A 19835-nucleotide genomic window follows, 5' to 3' on the forward strand; every position below is an offset into this window, starting at 1 on the left:
TTTGACTCCTTATTGAGTTGGCATCTTTTAAACCTGCATTAATCTACAAATGTTTTGGCAGCATGCTGTTGTCTTGTTCTGAAATCGACATAATAATCATATTATTGGAGACAGTATAATCTGTAGACATAACTCACTGCTAATCCTGGTAATTAATAAATTTTCTCAGATGCCTGTACTAGATAATGTATCTATCATCTATTTCACTGATACCTGTAATCACTGACTTGTTTTCACGTCATGGTCTTTATATGAAGTATGCTTAACTGTTTTCCTTGCTTCTAGGAATCTCAGAGCACATTTATATTAATAGTTTGTCTGGCTTTATTTTCATACCATTATTTGGTTCTCATTGGCTTGTTCATGGATTTACTCTTTTCTGTATGACATTGTAGGAAAGCCAGCTATAAAAATATGTTTCACCACAGTTGTATTAAAAACTGTCCATATATCTTCTCTATGTGCCATTTGCAGTACTTCTGTATTTATATGCTGTAGTAATATGCAGAAAAAAAATACTGTAGGCTGTTCTTATCAAAAAAGCTTCTCATTGGAAAATGTAGATATCTGTAAATCTTGTTCTGCTTTTTCTTGACTAAAAGTGGTCAACTATTATGAGATTGCTTTTTGTTATACTGTTTTAGCAGCTACATAACTATTAAAAAATTATAAGAAATTATATGGGGACTTACAGTCCACTTTCAGCTTTTTAAATTTCTCAGCGGTGATATTTTTTCAATCCTTGGTCTTGGAGTAACGTAACCAGGGTTTGAATCCCAAGCTTTCATTTATTAGCTGTCACCTTAAGTGATTTATTTCATCTCTCTCTGAACTTCAGTTTTCTAGTCTACAATAATAACCACCTTATAGAGTGTAGCGGTTCTATTTGTTTTCTAGTGCTCCTGTAAAAAAGAACCACATACTAGGTGGTTTAAACAATGGGAATCTATTGTCTCACATTTCTGGGGCCTAGGAGTCTGAGATCAAGGTGGTGGCAGGATTGGTTCCTTGTGAAGGCTGTGAGGGAAAATATACTTCATGCTGCTGCCCTAACTTCTGTTGGTTGGTTTGCTGGCAATCTTTGCTGTACCGTGGCATGTAGAAGCATCATCTGATCGCTACCTTCATCTTTACATTATGTTATTTAAGCATTCCTGTGCCCAAATTTCCCTTTTTACTAGTACACCAGTCATAACGGACTTGGGGCCACTCTTATGGCCTCATCTTAACTAATTCCATGGGTAAGATCCTATATTGAAATAAGGTTATTCTCTGAGGTACTATGGATGAGGATGTCAATATATGGATTTTCGTAGGATGCAATAAAATTCATAAGAGGATATAGATTAGATAATGGAGAGAAACATTCTGTAACTTAATATGTAAAACATTAAATTATTAATATGTAATCATCATAATAGTAGCTAACATATGCAGGACACTATACTATGAACTTTGCATGTGTTTATTCTCACAGACCAATTAGGCAGATGTGGAATTATTCCATTTGCCAATGAGTAAATTGAAGATCAAAGAGGATAAAAAGTGGTTCAGAAACTTGCCTTAGGTCATAAGGTTACTAAGTGGAAAAGCAGAATTTAAATCCAGGGATTCTGGATACTTTTAACTACTGTGCTAGTTACTGCTATAAAGAAATACCCAAGACTGAGTACAAAGGAAAGAGGTTTAATTGACTCACAATTTCACATAGCTGGGGAGAGCTCAGGAAACTTAGAGTCATGGCAGAAGATGAAGGGGAAGCAAGGACCTTCTTCACATGGTGGCAGGAGGGACAAGAGCAAAGCGGGAAGAGCCCCTTGTAAAATCATTAGATAAATCATTAGAGAACTCATTAGAGAACTCACTCACTATCACAACAACAGCATAGGAGAAACCACCCCATCATTCAGTCACCTCCCACCAGGTCCCTCCTTTGACACATGAGGATTACAGTTTGAGATGAGATTTGGATGGGGACACAGAGCCAAATCATTATCAACTACCATTACCTTTTAAATTAATAATATGCTTAATGTGATAGTTTTTGCGTTTTTATGCCCACCTAGGTATGCAATTAAATGAAAAGAGGCAGGAAAAAAAAAACGCAATTGTTTCATTTGTTCATATATTTAAGAATTATACATAGCCTACTTCTGAAATACTGAAGTAGCTATTAGATTATTCCAGTGCAGAAGCACATGAAAACATTTAGAAATGAAAAAAAAAAAAAAAAAACTAAGTTTATCTAAAAGAAGTGGAAGGAAGAACTTTTTTGTGAAAGATCATTACACTCAAGCACTAAATTTGGCTGAAATTTAACTCAGTTTAAATAAATTTGGCTAAATTTGGCTCTAAGTTTTGTAAGCACCAGTTTAAAGATAGAAATCTATAGTGTTTCATATTTTTATTTTCTAATGGCAGGAAGATTAAACTATCTAAGAAACAAAATTTTTTTCTAAACCTAATTCAACCAAAATGTGAATCTTTGACAATTGTGAGAATCCTTGTATTTAGAATGCTAAATGAAAAACACTGATGCCGGCCGGGCGCGGTGGCTCAAGCCTGTAATCCCAGCACTTTGGGAGGCCGAGAGGGGCGAATCACGAGGTCAGGAGATCGAGACCATCCTGGCTAACACGGTGAAACCCCATCTCTACTAAAAAAATACAAAAAACTAGCCGGGCGAGGTGGCGGGTGCCTGTAGTCCCAGCTACTCGAGAGGCTGAGGCAGGAGAATGGCGTGAACCCGGGAGGCGGAGCTTGCAGTGGGCTGAGATCTGGCCACTGCACTCCAGCCTGGGTGACAGAGCAAGACTCCGTCTCAAAAAAAAAAAAAAAAAGAAAAAGAAAAACACTGATGCCTTCAGTTGCAATTTATGGAAAAATATAGAAGCAATGTTTAAGTAGACAGACCATATCTTTATTTTTTTATATTACCAGTGGACAGAATATGACATTGAATCATTACTCAGTGAAGGTAATATTATCAGAGGGGCAATTGAGTTACTGTGAGCTGGGGACTCCACTTTCAAAAGCTCTGATTTAATTTAGTGACAGAACTCAGAAAATCTAGATGAATGGGACATGGATATATTAGAATAGTTGTTCCCACTCTGTTTGACTAACTTTTTTACATGAAGATGTTTCCAAGAATCTTTCATAATAGTTTTACTTTTAATACCTGTTGATTGAGAAGATATCTAGTGATATAATGACTGCCTGCCAAGATCAATAAGCTAAAAAAAACCCTCCAAAATAGCACAATGATTTGATCTGTTCTGTAGGCTTCATTAAAAAGGCCAGTGGATATTAGTGGACACCTGCCAAAAACAGTGATGTTTGTTCTGATGTAATTAATACTGAGCTGCTCCTTTTTCTTGTTACTGACTAAAGAATTCTTAGGATTTATGCTAGGACAATAACCACTATGAAATACAAAATTTAAGGATATGATTATTTGCACTGCAATTTTTCTCCTCCAACTTTATGAAAATTTAGTGATCAGTAATATGTAGGCATTGAAGTACATTTTAATTACAAATACACAGATATGTACATTTTGATGTCTTCTGTGTCTGAAAGGTACTCATTTAGTTTTATTATCTTTAATTCTGTGACATTCACATTCCTATTTTTTTTTTGAAACTGGATTCCAAAAGAACAGTATTTAGGATCAAAGTGAGGTTAAGAGAGAAGTCTCACTTTTGATTTTATCTAATATGAGTCACACAGATGGATATAAGTGAAGGATTGATGTAAATTTGTATATTTCTGGTAAAACAGAAAATGAGAATATGATCTGTTTGTCTTATAGTGAGTTTTTCTCCTTGATTGTGAATATTAGTACAGTTGACTGTGTTGAGTAATCTTTAAATGGTTTTAAATATGAAAAGACTTTCATTGTGATGATTATTTTCTGAAATACGGGTCAGTCTTCCCAGTTCTCCATAGCCCTGACTTCTGGCATTACAAAGTCACTTGCAACTAGTTTACCTTGAAAATATGGGAAATATATGGCCATTGACAAGGGAAGTATTTATATTAAGCTAGAAAAATATTTTCATTATTAGAAAACACATTGAGGAAGGAAAAAAGAACATCTTGTAGTTTTCTTATAAAGGTAATTATACTAAAAGCATAGGGTAACTATATTTTATAGAAGTGCAAATAAAACTCTGATAAAAAAGTAAGTTAAATCTCAAACCTAATGCATTAAATGTTGCTTGATGTTCATGCTAATTAGAGGCATTATAAATCTTAAATCCTAATATGTGCCTTTTTTTCTGAACTTTCTTTAGAAAGCATGTCTGACCTTTAGTTCTATTCATTTAATAGATTCTTGAAAATCATCTGACTTATATGGATATATGCCTTCAAAAGATAAAGAATTCTATATATATATTTATCAAATACTAATGACTAGTATCAACTTTAAACATTTTAGGGATGTTAATGCTATTACAAATTCTGGGCATTGCAAAAGTGTTAAAATATAAGCTATGACATTTAGAGACAAAGTCTTTTAGGTTTCCAGAACTTTATAAATCATTTCATTAGTGTATGTCAACAGTCCTATACAAGCAAACTAGAAAAAGACTGCTTTCTAATAACCAAAGTTATGAGTCCAATTTAAATCCTTTTTCTGAATAGTTTTAGCAGTGATTAAAGGAGCACTGGATATAAATACAACTATAATAAAATTTAACCTTTTCTCATTTATATTTAATGACTGTTGAGAGTAAGATTTGTGCTGATGCTTGTGTATTAAGTACTTATTTTGTCAATGATATATTTGTGGCATTTACACATCAGACTCTTTGTTTTGAATTTTGTTTTGTTTTACTACCATTATAATTCTGGCTGTCGGTTTTATTGTTGTTATCATTTATCAACATGCTAGATACACACATTTTAAAACACATACCTTATTAAAATACTAGATATTTTAGCAATCATGGGTTTTCTAGTATCTTTGGTCATATTTCATATTTATACTATAGCAAGATGAAACTGTTGTTTAGCAGTGTAATATGTGTCAACCTTTCTTTAGAGATAATCTCTAAATTTTATTCAAATATTAATTTCTTCTAAGATATCAGCATTTCAGATAATGTGAAGGTTTCTCTTTTGTTAGTCTCTTTTTTATCCCTTTTCTTTGCGTTGCTTTCACATATTTTTATAGAGTATAATTATAATAATGCTCAAGTACTTAATATGTATTAGTGGGATTATAATCTTATTTTAGGGACTTGATAGCTCACATTTCTATTTCCTTGTGAACATTAAATAAGTAATCAAGAGGAAGGACATACCTTTACACTATATAATGACTTCTTAAATATAATATTAAAGAAAAACTTTTGCTTAGTTTATTTCTTCTTTCCATGTCCTATTGTAAATTTGGTTTATGGTCAGTATCATCTCTCTCCTTTGAATATGAAGTAACTGCTTGAAGGTCTGGATATGTTGTTTTTATTTGCCCATCATTTTCCCAGAATCTCACATTTTCTTATAAAATTTATGTTAAGTTAATCAGCAAAGGAAATGTTACAACACAGAAAAGCTCTTGAATAAAATAAAAATAAAATAAGATATACATAGACAAAGGATTGGTAAGTGAAGGTAAAAAAAAGATACCAGTGAGAAAGTGTGGTGTGTAATGATTACAAGAGTGTAAAATATCTATGTGTAAGAAGGCGAGGCACAGTGGCTCACACCCATACTCTCAGTGCTTTGGGTGGCCGAGGTGGAAGGATTTCTTGAGCCCGGGGACTTCAGACAACCTGGGGCAGCATATTGAGACCTTGTCTGTACAAAAAAATTAAAAAATTAGCCGGGTATTATGGCACATGCCTATAGTCTCAGCTACTCAGGGGGCTGAGGCAGAAGGAGCACATAAGACTTGGAGGTCAAAGCTGTAGTGAACCATGATTGTACCATTGCACTCCAGCCTGGGTGATACAGTAAGACCTTGTCTCAAAACTAACTAAATAAATCAATAAAATGTAGGTAAATATTTACATTTATACATTTGTATATATAAATACATATAAACATATATAGAGAGAAAACATTAATAATAATGTGAAATGGGACCTCTGTAGACACAATATTTGGTATAAAAATTCAATTGACAGATAATGAAAGTACTCCCCTGTCTCAAGTGTTACAGAGAAAACAAATATGACAGTCTGTAGCCCCTAAAGTGTTTTCTTATATACATATATTATGCTTATTAGGACCAATATGTTGGGAATTTAAAAATACATTCATTTTATACCTTTTTTAAAAATTCCTTTGCATCCTCCGCTTCATGGTGGTGGGTTTAAATATGATGAAATGCCCTGAGGAAGTGATATCATCAGGTACACCCTCAATTCCCGAGGAAGTGTGGGTAGTAAACCCTTAAGCCATTGATGAGTCTGGAGCCTGAGATCATGGAAGGTTAGTTTAGAACCCTGACCCATATGCTGAATCTAGCCTGTAGACACATTTTTGCCCCATACAGTGCTTTTAAAATTCAATTAATTTTCAGTAATTAAGAATGGAAAGGTTTTACCTGGAAGGTTCACGATCAACTTCTGTGAAGAAAATCTGAGGCTGGGACAAGAGTGGGCCCAAATTTCACAAGGCAGCAGCCTGCTGTCACTGAGCATGGCCTGCGCTTCCTCTTCGGGGGGGGCACGCGCCACTGGGCCCCAGGCCCCTTATGGCCTTCTCACTCTTCTAAATTACCTGACACCTCCAAGCATTTGTGTTTGCATCACATGTTTATTTTATACGTTATTTATTTATTTATTTATTTTAGAGACAGATTCTCACTGTCATCCAGGGTTGTTTGCAGTGGCTCAGTCATTGCTCACTGTAGCCTCACCCTCCCGGGCTCAAGTGATCCTCTAACTTTAGCCTCCCAAGCAGCTGGGACTACAGGCATGCTCCACCATGCCCAACTAATATTTTTAAGTTTTACTATTTTGTAGAGACAGGGTTTTGCTGTGTTGCCTAGACTGGTCTCGAACCCCTGACTTCAAGCCATCCTCCCAACTTGGCCTCCCAAAGTGCTGGGATTACAGATGTGAGTTACCATGCCTAAGCCTGTACCACGAGTTTAACATCTAATACATGAAGTTACCCTCTGAACCATTTCAAAAGAAGGATAAGGAAAGAACAGGAGAGAACCTCCTGTACATTAGATGAAGACACTTTGCATCAAGTTGTCTAGCCAGCTCTTAGCTTTGTGCAAGAATAAAAAGGACAGTGTACTCTCTGAGACGCTGATGTGTCTACTTAAGTCATTATTTAGAGGGAAGGGGCTCTTAATAGAAACAAACAGAATTACATGATCAGACGAAGCTTGTGTCACTAAACAAGAATGAAATATTGAGACCAACTGGGAATTTCCTCAAGACAAATTAAAAGCAAAAAGTAAACAGTTTAAGTAAGAAAAAGTTAATTAGGTTTCCAAGATGTTTTCAATCAATGTCAATTTATTATTAGCATTAGGCAGGGAGGAAATGCATAAGAGGCAATTATTATCCTGAGAGCAGCCCTTCAATGTTTTCTGTGTTTCTGATTCTTGACCATACTGTACTCTGGTTTGGTTTGAGTCAGGAGCTAACACAGACTTTCTTGTTTCCCAGGAAATTGGGAGAAAGAAAGAAGCAGATATAACTAGGAAAAAAAATCTGTGACTGCATACATAGGCATATGTGTGCATTTTTAGCCTGAGAAACCCTTTCATCATGTGAATATTAGATCCTATCATAATTTTCCCATCTATCTGATCACTCTTGTTTCCATTGTTGCCCCTGCCAGTGCTTTCGGTATTTCCCTTTTAGAAATAATGCATTTTCCATTTGCTTTGCAATTTGCCTATTTGTGTTTTGTTCCCCTCTGTCCCTCTGCTTCTTGCTTCTCGATGTTTTATATTCTTTTGCCTTTCAATCTAAATGATTGTGTTAGGTCACCCACTGGGCAGGTCCTGGGGAAAAAAATATGATTCTCTGTTCAGAAAGTAAGTTCCCAGAGACATCAAATCAATGAGACTTTCAAGGCCTGTGATTTTTAAAAAGAGAGAAAAGATGATGAAGGCAACTAGAAATAGGAAGCACTGATTATTTGTGACCTTAAGCATCAGTCCAAACATGTATTCCTGTACACACACACACACACACACACACACACACACACGGTGACTTACCAGAGCAATAAAATTATCATTAGGGATTCTACAGATCATTCTTGAAGACTGCTTTAACAGAGGGCATTTTTAAAAGCTATACTACAGAGACATAACTATAACAGAAAAGGAAAGCAATACATTTTCTCCAAAGTCTTCTTTTCAACTACAAATTATACTGTATTGTATGTGTTTTAAAATGTTTTTGCTGAAGTTGCCACTTTAGATGTTTTAAAGTACACTTTAGATGTTTTTTTTTTAACTCCTCTGCTGTGGAGTATTATTGTTTTCTTTTTTTCTTTAAACATAAATGGAATTCTCATTTAAACTTGAGGGACTGTGAACATATGTTCAGCCACAGAGCAGTGAGACATGCCATAATATCAAGGGTAATGATCAAAATATTTTACAATTGGGAAAGCATGGACACTCACCAATCAGAGCAGACGGTGGCCAAGAACAATGTACTGTTAGATGTGCCAGTGACACCCTGACTCAGCCTTGTGTGTAAGGGATAGAGGGGAACTGATAGGCTCAGGTGTGGACTAGGACATTTAGGTTAGTAATTATTCTAGTATATTTGAGTAAGGTGTTTTAAACCGAATAGACTTTCCGTTCTTTATTACAGCTGATAAACAGCTCTTCCAGATTGTCTATCAAATAGATTACGTGGCTAACAGAATTATAGATGATCTCTTTAAGTTACCATATTTCTGATAAGTAGTATTCTATAAACGTCTTAATTTTAGTAGTAGTTCAGCTTTGTAGCACTAGGGGGGATATTTTGTTTGTATTAGGTGTAATGCATTAAATAATTTAACATAGTTTAGAGATTAGAAGTAATTATTTGTAAGTGATAGAGTTTTGTTTTGTTTTGTTTTTCCTTTTTTACACCTCTTTTTCAAAATATGGGCTGGTAAGACAAAATGCTAAGTGATTCTGTTTGCCTGTAGGTTTTGTTATTGGAGTAAAGGTAGGATCTTATAAGTTTAATTGGAAATAATTTTTAATGTTACATGTAGTGCTAGAGAGTAAGTTCCTACTCAGTTGTAAATAACAATACTTTTAGGTATTTAGCACTTATGCTTTTGGCAATATTGCAAGAGTTTTATTTAAATTATATTATTTATTACTAACAACCATATCATGAAGTAAAGAATTTTTTCCTTAAAATTAAATTCAGAGGCCAATAGACTTTATACTTGTTAGTTCTACTATATCTTGTGTAGACGTTCTACTACTCCGGAGCAGGATTTATAACATTGTACTTGCCCTGTGTACAAAGAGGTTAACTTGGACAATGTAAAGGAGCTTGTTTTCCACTAAGCTGGTACATATGTACAGATTTCGAAAGGTTTAAACAGGTACACTATGAAAGAACTTTGTGAATACTCCTGGTGATTGTGAGTTCAATCCTTTGCCTCCCTGTTTTTAGTACCAGGGCAGCCACTAAACTTCAAAGCAGAACCTGAGTCTGAAACAAGTATTTTGCTCTCTTGGACACCTCCACGCTCAGATACCATTGCCAACTATGAGCTGGTCTACAAAGATGGGGAGCATGGAGAGGAGGTAAGACTATAGTGCTTCTCACCCTGGGAATTATTCCTTACGTTGGGTCACTTCTTTATTTTTGTGTATTTACCCACATTCTTGGTCAGATAGCTATTGAGGACCTTGATGGAAAAGATTTACTACTGAAAAGAGGAACTTGACCGCCCCCCTCCCCAATCCAAAACAACAGCAACAAAAACAGCAGAGTGGTTATTTGGAGGCTTTGGGGAAAAACAAAACAAAATAATTCTTGCTCCTATTGGAATGTGCTTCTGACAGAGCTCCAAGTTCCATAGATGTATCAGGTTATAGAAGAATAAATACTCAGTGAGACTTGGGGACTGTCTTTCTCTTCTGCATGAAAGTATTTAAGTCACTGTGGGGACAGGTGACTACATTAGCTCTATATGTTAATGAAAGTCCTTGGCTAGATGAACTAGTCCTTGGCTGGATGAATCTTGCTATGAAGATTTCCCATAGCAAATGTTAATTTGTTTGCTATAAAGTATTTGGTATGAAGGTGAGTGTATATAACATTTGAGTATGCTGTGCAAATAAAATAACAGAGTGTAGAAGGCATGGCAATTATTGATCGTCATTGAAAAGAGAAATGAAAACCAATATAACTAACTCATTAATAGCGCTGTTCTAAAGCATCTAATTTTTATAGTAGCACTGGAGCTAGCCTTTCTTATTAATCTGTTTCACATATAATAAAATGGAGGCATGGAAAAAAAGTTAAATAATTTGCTCAAAGTCTCACACTAGTGGATGGCAGAGCTGGGATTTGAGTCTAGGCAATCAAGTTCCAGAGTCTGTGTTGTTAATGGTTAGGGTCTACTGCTTCTCGAGTGCAGCTTGAATACATTATAGAAATCGATATTAAGATACATCTAATAACATTTTCAAAATGAGAATACATAATAGTAATAAATATGTTTCTTTTATTATTGTGAAGTCCAATGGGGAACATTAGGACAAAAGGGGTTAATGGCACTATATTTGGATATTGTAATAAATTAATATGTTCTTGTAAACTATTTTATTCCATCTGTTTGAATTGAGCAGAATCTCAAAAGAATAGGTTTTAAATGCAGTGCTTTTAGATTTAGCTAACAAAGCCAATATAAATTTAGATTTAGCTAACAAAGCCAATAAAAAATACACTTAAAAAGTTATATAGTTGAAATGCCGGTATGACTTAAAGTGTTCATGATAACAACTTGAGCAATTGGTGTTTTCTATAAGGCTTAAATCAGCTTTGAATTATTTTAAACCTTCATTACCACCACCAAACTAAAATACATGCATACATACACACATACATACAAAGAGTAAAGGAGAATTGTGATGCTTGAATGTTGGCTCAGCTACTATGCTCTACAATTGCTTATTGAGGGAATTCTGTTATTTCTTATTTGGTGGATCTGAAATTTCTGAAAACTTTTGTATTTGTAAGCCAGAATACCCTAGGGATGGTTTCTCTAGTTTTATATTTGAATTCTTCTTCTCCTTCTTCTTTTTTTTTTTTTTTTTTTGAGATGGAGTCTGGCTCTCTCGTCCAGGCTGGAGTGCAATCTGTGCTCACTGCAAGCTCCATCTCCCGGGTTCATGCCATTCTCCTGCCTCAGCCTCCCCAGTAGCTGGGACTATAGGCGCCCGCCACCACACCTGGCTAATTTTTTGTTTTTTAGTAGAGACGGGATTTCACTGAGTTAGCCAGGATGGCATTTGATTAACGGTGGCATTTGATTAACAGCGGCATTTGATTAACAAAATCGTATTTCAAAAGTCCACAAAAGTTTGTGAATTTATTTATTTATTTTTTTTCTGGCTGTAGGTTTCTATATTCACAAAGAAAGGAAGGTTTTCAGTTATTTTAGATCAACCTAGGGTAGTAATGTGGTTTCCGATAAATTGTTCAACTTTCTTTAGTGACTAACATGATTTTTATCCCATCAAAACTAGGCAATTTCAAATTTCTTTTATATAGCAACCTCTTGTAAATTGTATACTGGTTACTGTTGCTACTTCTGGTCATATTTTCTTTGCCTCCAATTGAGATTTCAGAAGGTCATGGGAGATGAGTAGATATCTGTTCAATTAAAATTGCACATGTTGGGCAGATTCCACTACTAGGGGCAGGTGTCAGTTTCTGTTGTGATCTGTGTCACAGCAACATACATGCATTTAAGGGCAGAACATACTCATGGGTGTTGGACTCTCAGTCTTCCTCTTATCTGATGTGTCTGGCTAACTGTGTCAACATTAAAAATATCTCTGACTTCCCTTCTTCCAGTTACCTTTGTAGAAACTTGCCTTTTAAACTGATATTTTCATTATATAATTTCCTTAGTATAGCCCTGGATAATACTCACTATTGACTCCTTTGGTGATATTTTGGTGAGATTATAATCCTGATGATACAAATCTGATAGTCCAGACAGTGTGATTAAAAAGTATTTGCACGAATCTTACTGAAGATGACCACATTCTCTTATTGCTTCCAGCAACGAATTACCATTGAGCCAGGGACATCATATAGGCTGCAAGGACTGAAACCAAATAGCTTATACTATTTCCGTCTGGCTGCACGCTCCCCTCAAGGCCTGGGTGCTTCTACTGCAGAAATATCAGCTAGAACCATGCAGTCAAGTAGGTGTCTCTCTTTGCTTACTCTCTGCCTTTTTATTTCCTCTGGTAGATGTTGCTAGCTTTCACCTTCACCAACAGGCAAACCTGCTAATATGATTAATAGTTAGTAGTCTCTAGGTTAGTATGCATCACACTTCACAGATGAAAGTGTAACTGTGACTTATTTTGGTCTCACAATTGTTCCAAATAACAGATCCCACTTTCCCACATTGAAAGACTTTTAAAGAAGGTGGTAGACCTCCATGGGTGAAAAGTGGGTAAAAGGAGTTAGATCAAGCCCTGTTTAATGAACTATAAAGCTTTAAAGCAAAATTCACATTGAGAACCCTGCAAAATAATCATAGGAGGGCTTGGCAAATGAAAGAGACTGCAAAAGACAAAAAAAAAACCCCTTTATTTTTTTAAGCACACAGGCTTTAGCTTTGTAAACAAACAAGTCCTTATTTCATGTATTTGTTTCTACTAAGAAAAGCTCAGCTCTGATGACTTGTTTCTTATTAACTCTGTGTGTAGTACATGTGGAAATTTGGAACATTAACAGAAAATCTGTATCTGGACAAATTTAGAAACAATGGAATAATGGCAAACATATTTGCAATTCTAAATTGTATTTTGTTTCCTCCGGTTCAATTTCTTTTTGGAACTGTTACCCTTAAGCATAGCTGTGTTTATCACAATGGGGGTTAATTGTGCCCAGGGCAGATTGTTTTGCATAAAGTATTATACAGGAGATTATTTTTGATGGAAAGTTTGGTGGCTTATAATACTATTAATTGCTTTTTATTAGTAAGTGTCTACAATTCATTGATAAAAATACTATTTACCTTGAATTGAAGAGTTGTGTTATTTTTGATTTCTTTGTATGACATTTTGTCTTTGCTTTTTGACATAGTGAATTATACAATAGATATCTATAATAGAAATACACTGAATTTTGTCAAGAAGATGCTCTGTTGACCTCATATTTAGACCTATCAGCAAACCTGATATTTATGTTTTAAAAGATTAATTTCCTTCCATATAAATGAGCAAGTTTTCCACCATTTCATTTTCTATAGAAACTTGAAAACTCTCAGGGTTTTTTGATAATAAAATGTATGTTTTTCCCTCTTAAAGCATGATTATTCACATGAAAATGATTAGGATCCTGTTTAATCTGTTAGTGATTATCGTTTATTCCCGTAAAATTTTCTTTCATTTAAAGGCATAAGCATGTAAATTAATGCATTCCCTGTATGTCTGCTTTGAATTCCAGGCAGGCTAATAAATAGTATTGTGGAAGATAATTTCTTAAAACCAAGCATTTAGTTAAGAGAAATGTTACATGCTTCAATACTGTATTTCACATGGTTTACAAACCTCACTTTTTAACATATGTACATACAAATTGAATAGACTTTTTATAAGCACATCAAACACTTATCTATTCCTTATTTTATTAAAGTAAAATTTTCAAATGGCGTTTAATATATTCTCACAAAATAGGAGGTCTGAAGATAGCCCTAGTGAAAACCAAATCAGCTTTTTAAAAAGAATTACAAATGAGTCCTTGCTGTTACATGAACAACTCAATTTATTATGAATAATGATAATGCATATAAAATAGATTTATAATTTGAGGTATAAGAACCCCTAGTCAGAATCAATAAAAATGAGATTCTAGTGGTTTTGCCAATCTTATTCCAAATTTACAAGGCTGTCCTATGAGGATTCCTTTTTTGTCAATACAGAGAGCTTTTATTTTGATTGACTATGATAATGAACACAAGGCACGTAAATTAAGAAAGACTGATAATCCCCTGAACAATTGGATACACCTGGTACTCCAAAATATTAAGATTTACAAAGTCTAGGGAAATCCCCAAACTACGCATTCAAATATAAAACATAGGATTGCTTTATTCACTGTACCATATACATTACTTTAAAAATATATGTGTGTGTATATGGATTTGTATTATCTTTGCCCACTTGTTTGTTCTTCTTTAGGAACATACGTTATTAAGTTTTAAATAATAGTAGTAATTGTGCTGTCTTTTATTGGTTTTTAATTTTTTTTAATCATAATATTTGGTTAATTTGATGGAAAATAATTGCTCAGAAAGTGACTAGTTTAATTTAGAATGGACAGTAAGAAAGTATATCTTTTAACTCTAATATAAACCCTATGTTGTATGAATATGTACAAAATGAAAGAAATTTTGCACGTAAGTTATATCTTTTCCAGTTGATACTTGGGTTTGAAAAAAACGGTTCTTTTTAATGACTGTGTTATTGACATTTTGTAAGGGATAAATGATTATTATTGATTTTACCAAATTTTGCTGGTGGAGTCTAATTCTTCACTAGCAATGGTGTCTCAAGAAGAGTTATAATTAAAAAGCTGAAAGCTGACGTAGGGTAAGTACAAGTTACAGTCAGAATCAACAAGCCTGACATTACCCTCGGGTAGGTAAACCTTGGACTCTGCATTTTCATCCTTTATTGATTCTGCATGCTCACTGTATATGGGCTACGATCAATGTTAAGTTAACATTTTTTTATTATTATTAAAACTGGTCAGGCAAACTCAGTTTTCCAGATAGAGTGAACCCTCTTAGGTTTGTTGTTGACTTACTTATTTTTAATTGGAACTGGTAGAAGGGCATTAGCAGTTACTGTAACTTTTCATACTTAAGCCTTTCGCAAATGAGTACTCTATGTAAACCATCCTCATTCTAGAATATAGAAGGGAAAGCTTGGAAACAACATCTGTGAAGCACCATCAGACCCTCAAGTAAATGCTAGCACTATTTGCAACTTTTTTGAAGCTGGGTAGTCAGTATAGTAGGGGTGGGAGATACTGAGGGATTGGTTTAGAAGAAGAATTTATATCGCAGGTAGGTAATTTTATTTGAGGCTCCATTATCTTGAGGTCTCATTTTCACATATTCCCCCCACCCCATTATTTAACAATTATTTTTGGTCATTAATTCATTTTTTTGGTTTATTCATATTACTAAGCCAAGGTACATAATTTGTCATTAGAATTTAAGTTTCATAGCCTTATTTTTGTTTTGTCCTTATTGTTCGTTTATTTATTTTTGCCTTTTCTTTTGTTTTATCATTTTCTTTTTCAACCACTCCTGTCCTTTCACTTAAATCCTCCTTTAACTCACTACCAAAATAAGAGCCGTCAGCTCCTCCTCAAGACATTAGTTGCACCAGCCCAAGTTCCACTAGTATTTTGGTAAGTTGGCAACCTCCACCAGTGGAAAAACAGAATGGCATTATCACTGAATACTCCATCAAGTATACTGCAGTGGATGGGGAAGATGACAAGCCTCACGAGATTTTGGGAATTCCTTCGGACACTACCAAATACCTTTTGGAACAACTGGAAAAATGGACTGAATACCGGATCACTGTGACGGCCCATACAGATGTCGGCCCTGGCCCTGAGAGCTTGTCCGTGTTGATTCGAACCGATGAAGATGGTATGTTGCCTCCGCTACGTCAGTTTGCACCCTTCTGACACAGTCTTGGTCTGCTGTCTTTCAATAGGCTAACAGTAATCTTTTTTCTCTGCTCATCTTTTTACCCAGGATTGCGGTTGCTTTAGTATTTTTGCCAAAGACTTGTCTTTGCTGCGGCCTGGCCTTTTTTTCTTTCTTTCTTTTTTTAAATCTCAATGCAGTAATTTGCTTCTCTTTAAAAGGACTGTTGGCTCCTATGGTCTTGCAATCCAGCCCGTCTCTGTACCTCCATCTAAAGTCTTCTGTGTTTTTCTTGGCTTTTTGTAGTCACTTCTTTTACATTTTGAAGTTAACTTTTCAAAACTACCTTCTTTTTGTTGCCTTTTTGTCTTACATATTTCAGAAACATTGATGCTCAACATTCAATTTTTGGCATCTTTTGTATGGAATACCTTTGATATGAGAAAAAAGAGAAGATAATCCATATAATCAAGAATCTTTTTATTCTGCTGTTTAAAAAGAAACCTTTAAAAAACACACAACAATCAACAGCCAGTTTTTGTTATTATTTCAATGCTATACCTCTTTGTGCTTTAATGCTTTGAACCTCAAAGCATCTTCCTTGGCTTTTGTACATTTTTTACATGTTTTTCTATTTCTCTGATACTCTTTTTTTCTTCCATTTTTTTTTGCATTGGTCATGTTTTTTGATCTTTTCTTAAAAGGTAGAGCAGATTGGTTAAGCATTTTCATTGGTTGAAAATGTTCGTATTCTTCAAAGGAAACATAGTGGGTTTACCCATTTTTTGAAAAAGAGAAACCTAAGTAAAGAAAATGCAGAAAATGCTCTGATTGGGTGGGACAAGTGCCTATAATTTCTTTTATCCAATGATGTTGTTCCAGTTCCTAGTGGTCCTCCTCGCAAAGTCGAGGTGGAGGCTGTCAACTCAACATCTGTTAAAGTCTCATGGCGCTCACCTGTGCCCAATAAACAGCATGGCCAGATAAGAGGATACCAGGTACATTATGTGAGGATGGAAAATGGTGAGCCCAAGGGCCAGCCCATGCTGAAAGATGTCATGCTGGCTGATGCACAGGTAAGCCTCTGAAATTATGTACCTCGATTTTTATATAAGTGTGTCTTAGTTCATATCTTGCAATTGGCCTTATTTTAGTTTTTTGACATTTAAAAAATCCTGTACAAAATTCTAGTTTTCATTACACATTGATGTATATTGATCTTTTCAATCAGAGTTACTATCAAGTGAGGAAGGGAATTGTAATGAAATGACACTCAAGTCTGATTAAAAACATGTTACTTTTTCCTTAAAATACAGATATTCAACCCTTTACAACCATATTTGAGTTTGCGTTTCTGATTTCAAAAAATGATTGTCTTAGTAATGAGTCAAAGAGATTTCTAAACTGCAATTTGGCTGATGGAATCTATTTTATTCTGTGCTAAAACAACTTGGAACTTAGTTGTTCTAATTTCTAAATATATGTCTTCTTCCATTGAAGAATAGACATTTTTATTCAGGTACAGTTACTCAGTATTATATTTAGTATTTTCATCAAATTACATATTTGATGAAACTCATTGTTTCATGTCCCAGAAAGTGAAGATGGTGACAATGATATTAAAAGTTAAATCAGAATTTCCTAGAGAATAAATGGGATCCTTATGTTGAACCAAGGTTAAAAAAAAAAGTACTGAAAATGAATAGTCGAGTATATGAGAAATTGTATTGATCTTAGGGCAGTGGTTTGCAACTATGGTATCACAACCTGGTTTTATAATTAGTTGTTTAAAACAGAGCATTGAAAATTTTCACAATTTTTCAAAAATTAGAGGTGATTCAGAGATAGTCCCATAATAAATTCACTTGGGTTTTACATATTTTCCTCAAAGGAAGATGAAGATTTCAACTTGTAACTACCATCCTGAAAATTGTACATGACTCATGTACTGGCTTACCTTTGCTGTGTCAAATGGTGATGAGATATCATGGGGATGGGATATTATGATCATTGGAATACTTTCATTATCCAAGAAATTGGTGACTTGGCAGGGAAAAGGATGGAGTTTGTAAAATATTTGAAATTTATTTCAAATGAAAATGCCTTTCTTTGTGTGAAAGTCAGAAAGATTATGAAGCAAGTTGAAAACTGAGGCACCAAGTTGCCCAGTTCTACATTCTTGTCTGTAAAGGCGGACGTATCCCCTGGTCAAGAGATCGAGACCATTCTGCTCAACATGGTGAAACCCCATCTCTACTAAAAATAGAAAAATTAGCCGGGTGTGGCGGCACATGCCCGTGTAGTCCCAGCTACTAGGGAGGCTGAGGCAGGAGAATTGCTTGAACCCGGGAGGTGGAGTTTGCAGTGAGCCGAGATCGCACCACTGCACTCCAGCCTGGCAACAGAGCAAGACTTCGTTTCAAAATAAATAAATAAATAAATAAGTAAGTAAGTAAATAAATAAATATAAAAAAAGAGAGCAATAAATATCCCTGTGCCTCTAAGGAAAATACTTACCCCCCAAGTCTTAATACAAGTCAACTCTCAAAAGCCTTTATGTTTTCTTCAGTTTTGAAACATTCTAAGCAAAGGGATCTGGATTCACGGCTCACTTATCTATCCCAAGGCCACTTCCATAAATGCAGTAGAGCTTCATAATACCGCTTCAACACTGGAAAGGGGCCACTGACTTGATTTTTGTAAATAATTATTATGTAGTGCCTATAAAAAGAAAGTTATAAAATTAATAAAACCATCGCTATGTTTTATCATATAAGTCTACAATTATGGAAAAGAAAACAATATGACCATCGTGCTTTGATGTTCTCCTTTGGTTCTTAGATATTTTACGTTATAGAACAGTAATTCTGTCCCATTTCCATTGTAAAATCTGGTAGTTAACGGAATTATGTAATACCAAATGCATTAAACGTCAACTCTGTCTTTTCTTCCTCTTCTTCTTTGTCTTTTCTTTATTAATTGCTGATTTTTCTTGTGTATTTTCTTTCTTTCCCATCTCATTTATTTTCCTTGACTGTTCACTGAAATTTCATTACATCTCACAGGACTTCTTTGAAGCTATAAGTGTTAAATATAATGAAAGATATTAATCTAAATATTGACTTTTAATTGTGTAACTTAAGATAGAAGTAAAAATAAATGAGTAGGATATGAGTAGAAATATTCACTTTTTCTGTGCTTCATTGCTATGTTTCAGTGAACCATACATTTAAAGTATATTAGCTGGTTTTAGCAATAACAGTAACAAAGATTATTTAATTTGACTTCCCAATCAGAGGTGGAGGTGGCAGCAAAACACACATTCTCTGGAATTTTATTGTACACACTGCTTTGTTTATTTTTTCAATTTTTTTAGTCTAAGAAGGGCAACACTGCCTGTATAAGGCTTAAATTTTTTTCTTTTTATTTTGTTTTCCTTCCAACCTTCTTATTCTCAATCAGTGGGAATTTGATGATACTACTGAACATGTGAGTAATTTTTGACTGTTTTGTCAAAAGCAGACTATATATGCTTGTTTTCTCTGACATCCTTTCACTTATTTGTGATCTGTCATCACAGTTTGCTTGGATGCATGAACTAACAAATTATTTTTAAGTTATCTTCACTATGTGGTGCACTTTTTATTTTGGTTTCTGTTTTATGAAATCAGCATGGTGCTATTGACTGCATAAGAAATGTCATGGGCTTGTGATATTTATTTTGATGGCTGCTACTAACTCTGCTTTGTGACAGTCAGAGGAAGCATGCTTTAAAATACAGGGGTGTCATCCAATCTTTTGGCTTCTCTGGGCCACATTGGAAGAAGAAGAATTGTCTTGGACCACACATAAAATCCACTAACATTAACGACAGCTGATGAGCTAAAAAAGAAAACAATCTCGTAATGTTTTAAGAAAGTTTACAAGTTTGTGTTGGGCTGCATGTGGGACAAGCTTGCTTTAAGTGAAGGCAT

General features: G+C 34.7%; 1 protein-coding gene across 50 annotated transcripts in view; it reads left to right on the plus strand.

The window, feature by feature from the left end:
- The window catches only part of PTPRD (protein tyrosine phosphatase receptor type D), a 545821-nt gene that overhangs the window by 343911 nt on the left and 182075 nt on the right, over positions 1–19835 (plus strand). For 22 of the 50 annotated variants that reach the window (XM_074017470.1, XM_074017474.1, XM_074017485.1 and 19 more), the window contains 5 exons: positions 9615–9748; positions 12241–12385; positions 15556–15861; positions 16744–16937; positions 19324–19350. In XM_074017470.1, coding sequence (XP_073873571.1) covers positions 9615–9748; positions 12241–12385; positions 15556–15861; positions 16744–16937; positions 19324–19350 — 806 coding nt within the window. The remainder of the gene's footprint in view (positions 1–9614; positions 9749–12240; positions 12386–15555; positions 15862–16743; positions 16938–19323; positions 19351–19835) is intronic. The other 28 variants (XM_074017495.1, XM_074017496.1, XM_074017501.1 and 25 more) reach the window with 4 other exon arrangements.

The sequence above is a fragment of the Macaca fascicularis genome, chromosome 15, assembly GCF_037993035.2.
Source record: "Macaca fascicularis isolate 582-1 chromosome 15, T2T-MFA8v1.1".
Lineage (NCBI taxonomy): Eukaryota > Metazoa > Chordata > Mammalia > Primates > Cercopithecidae > Macaca > Macaca fascicularis.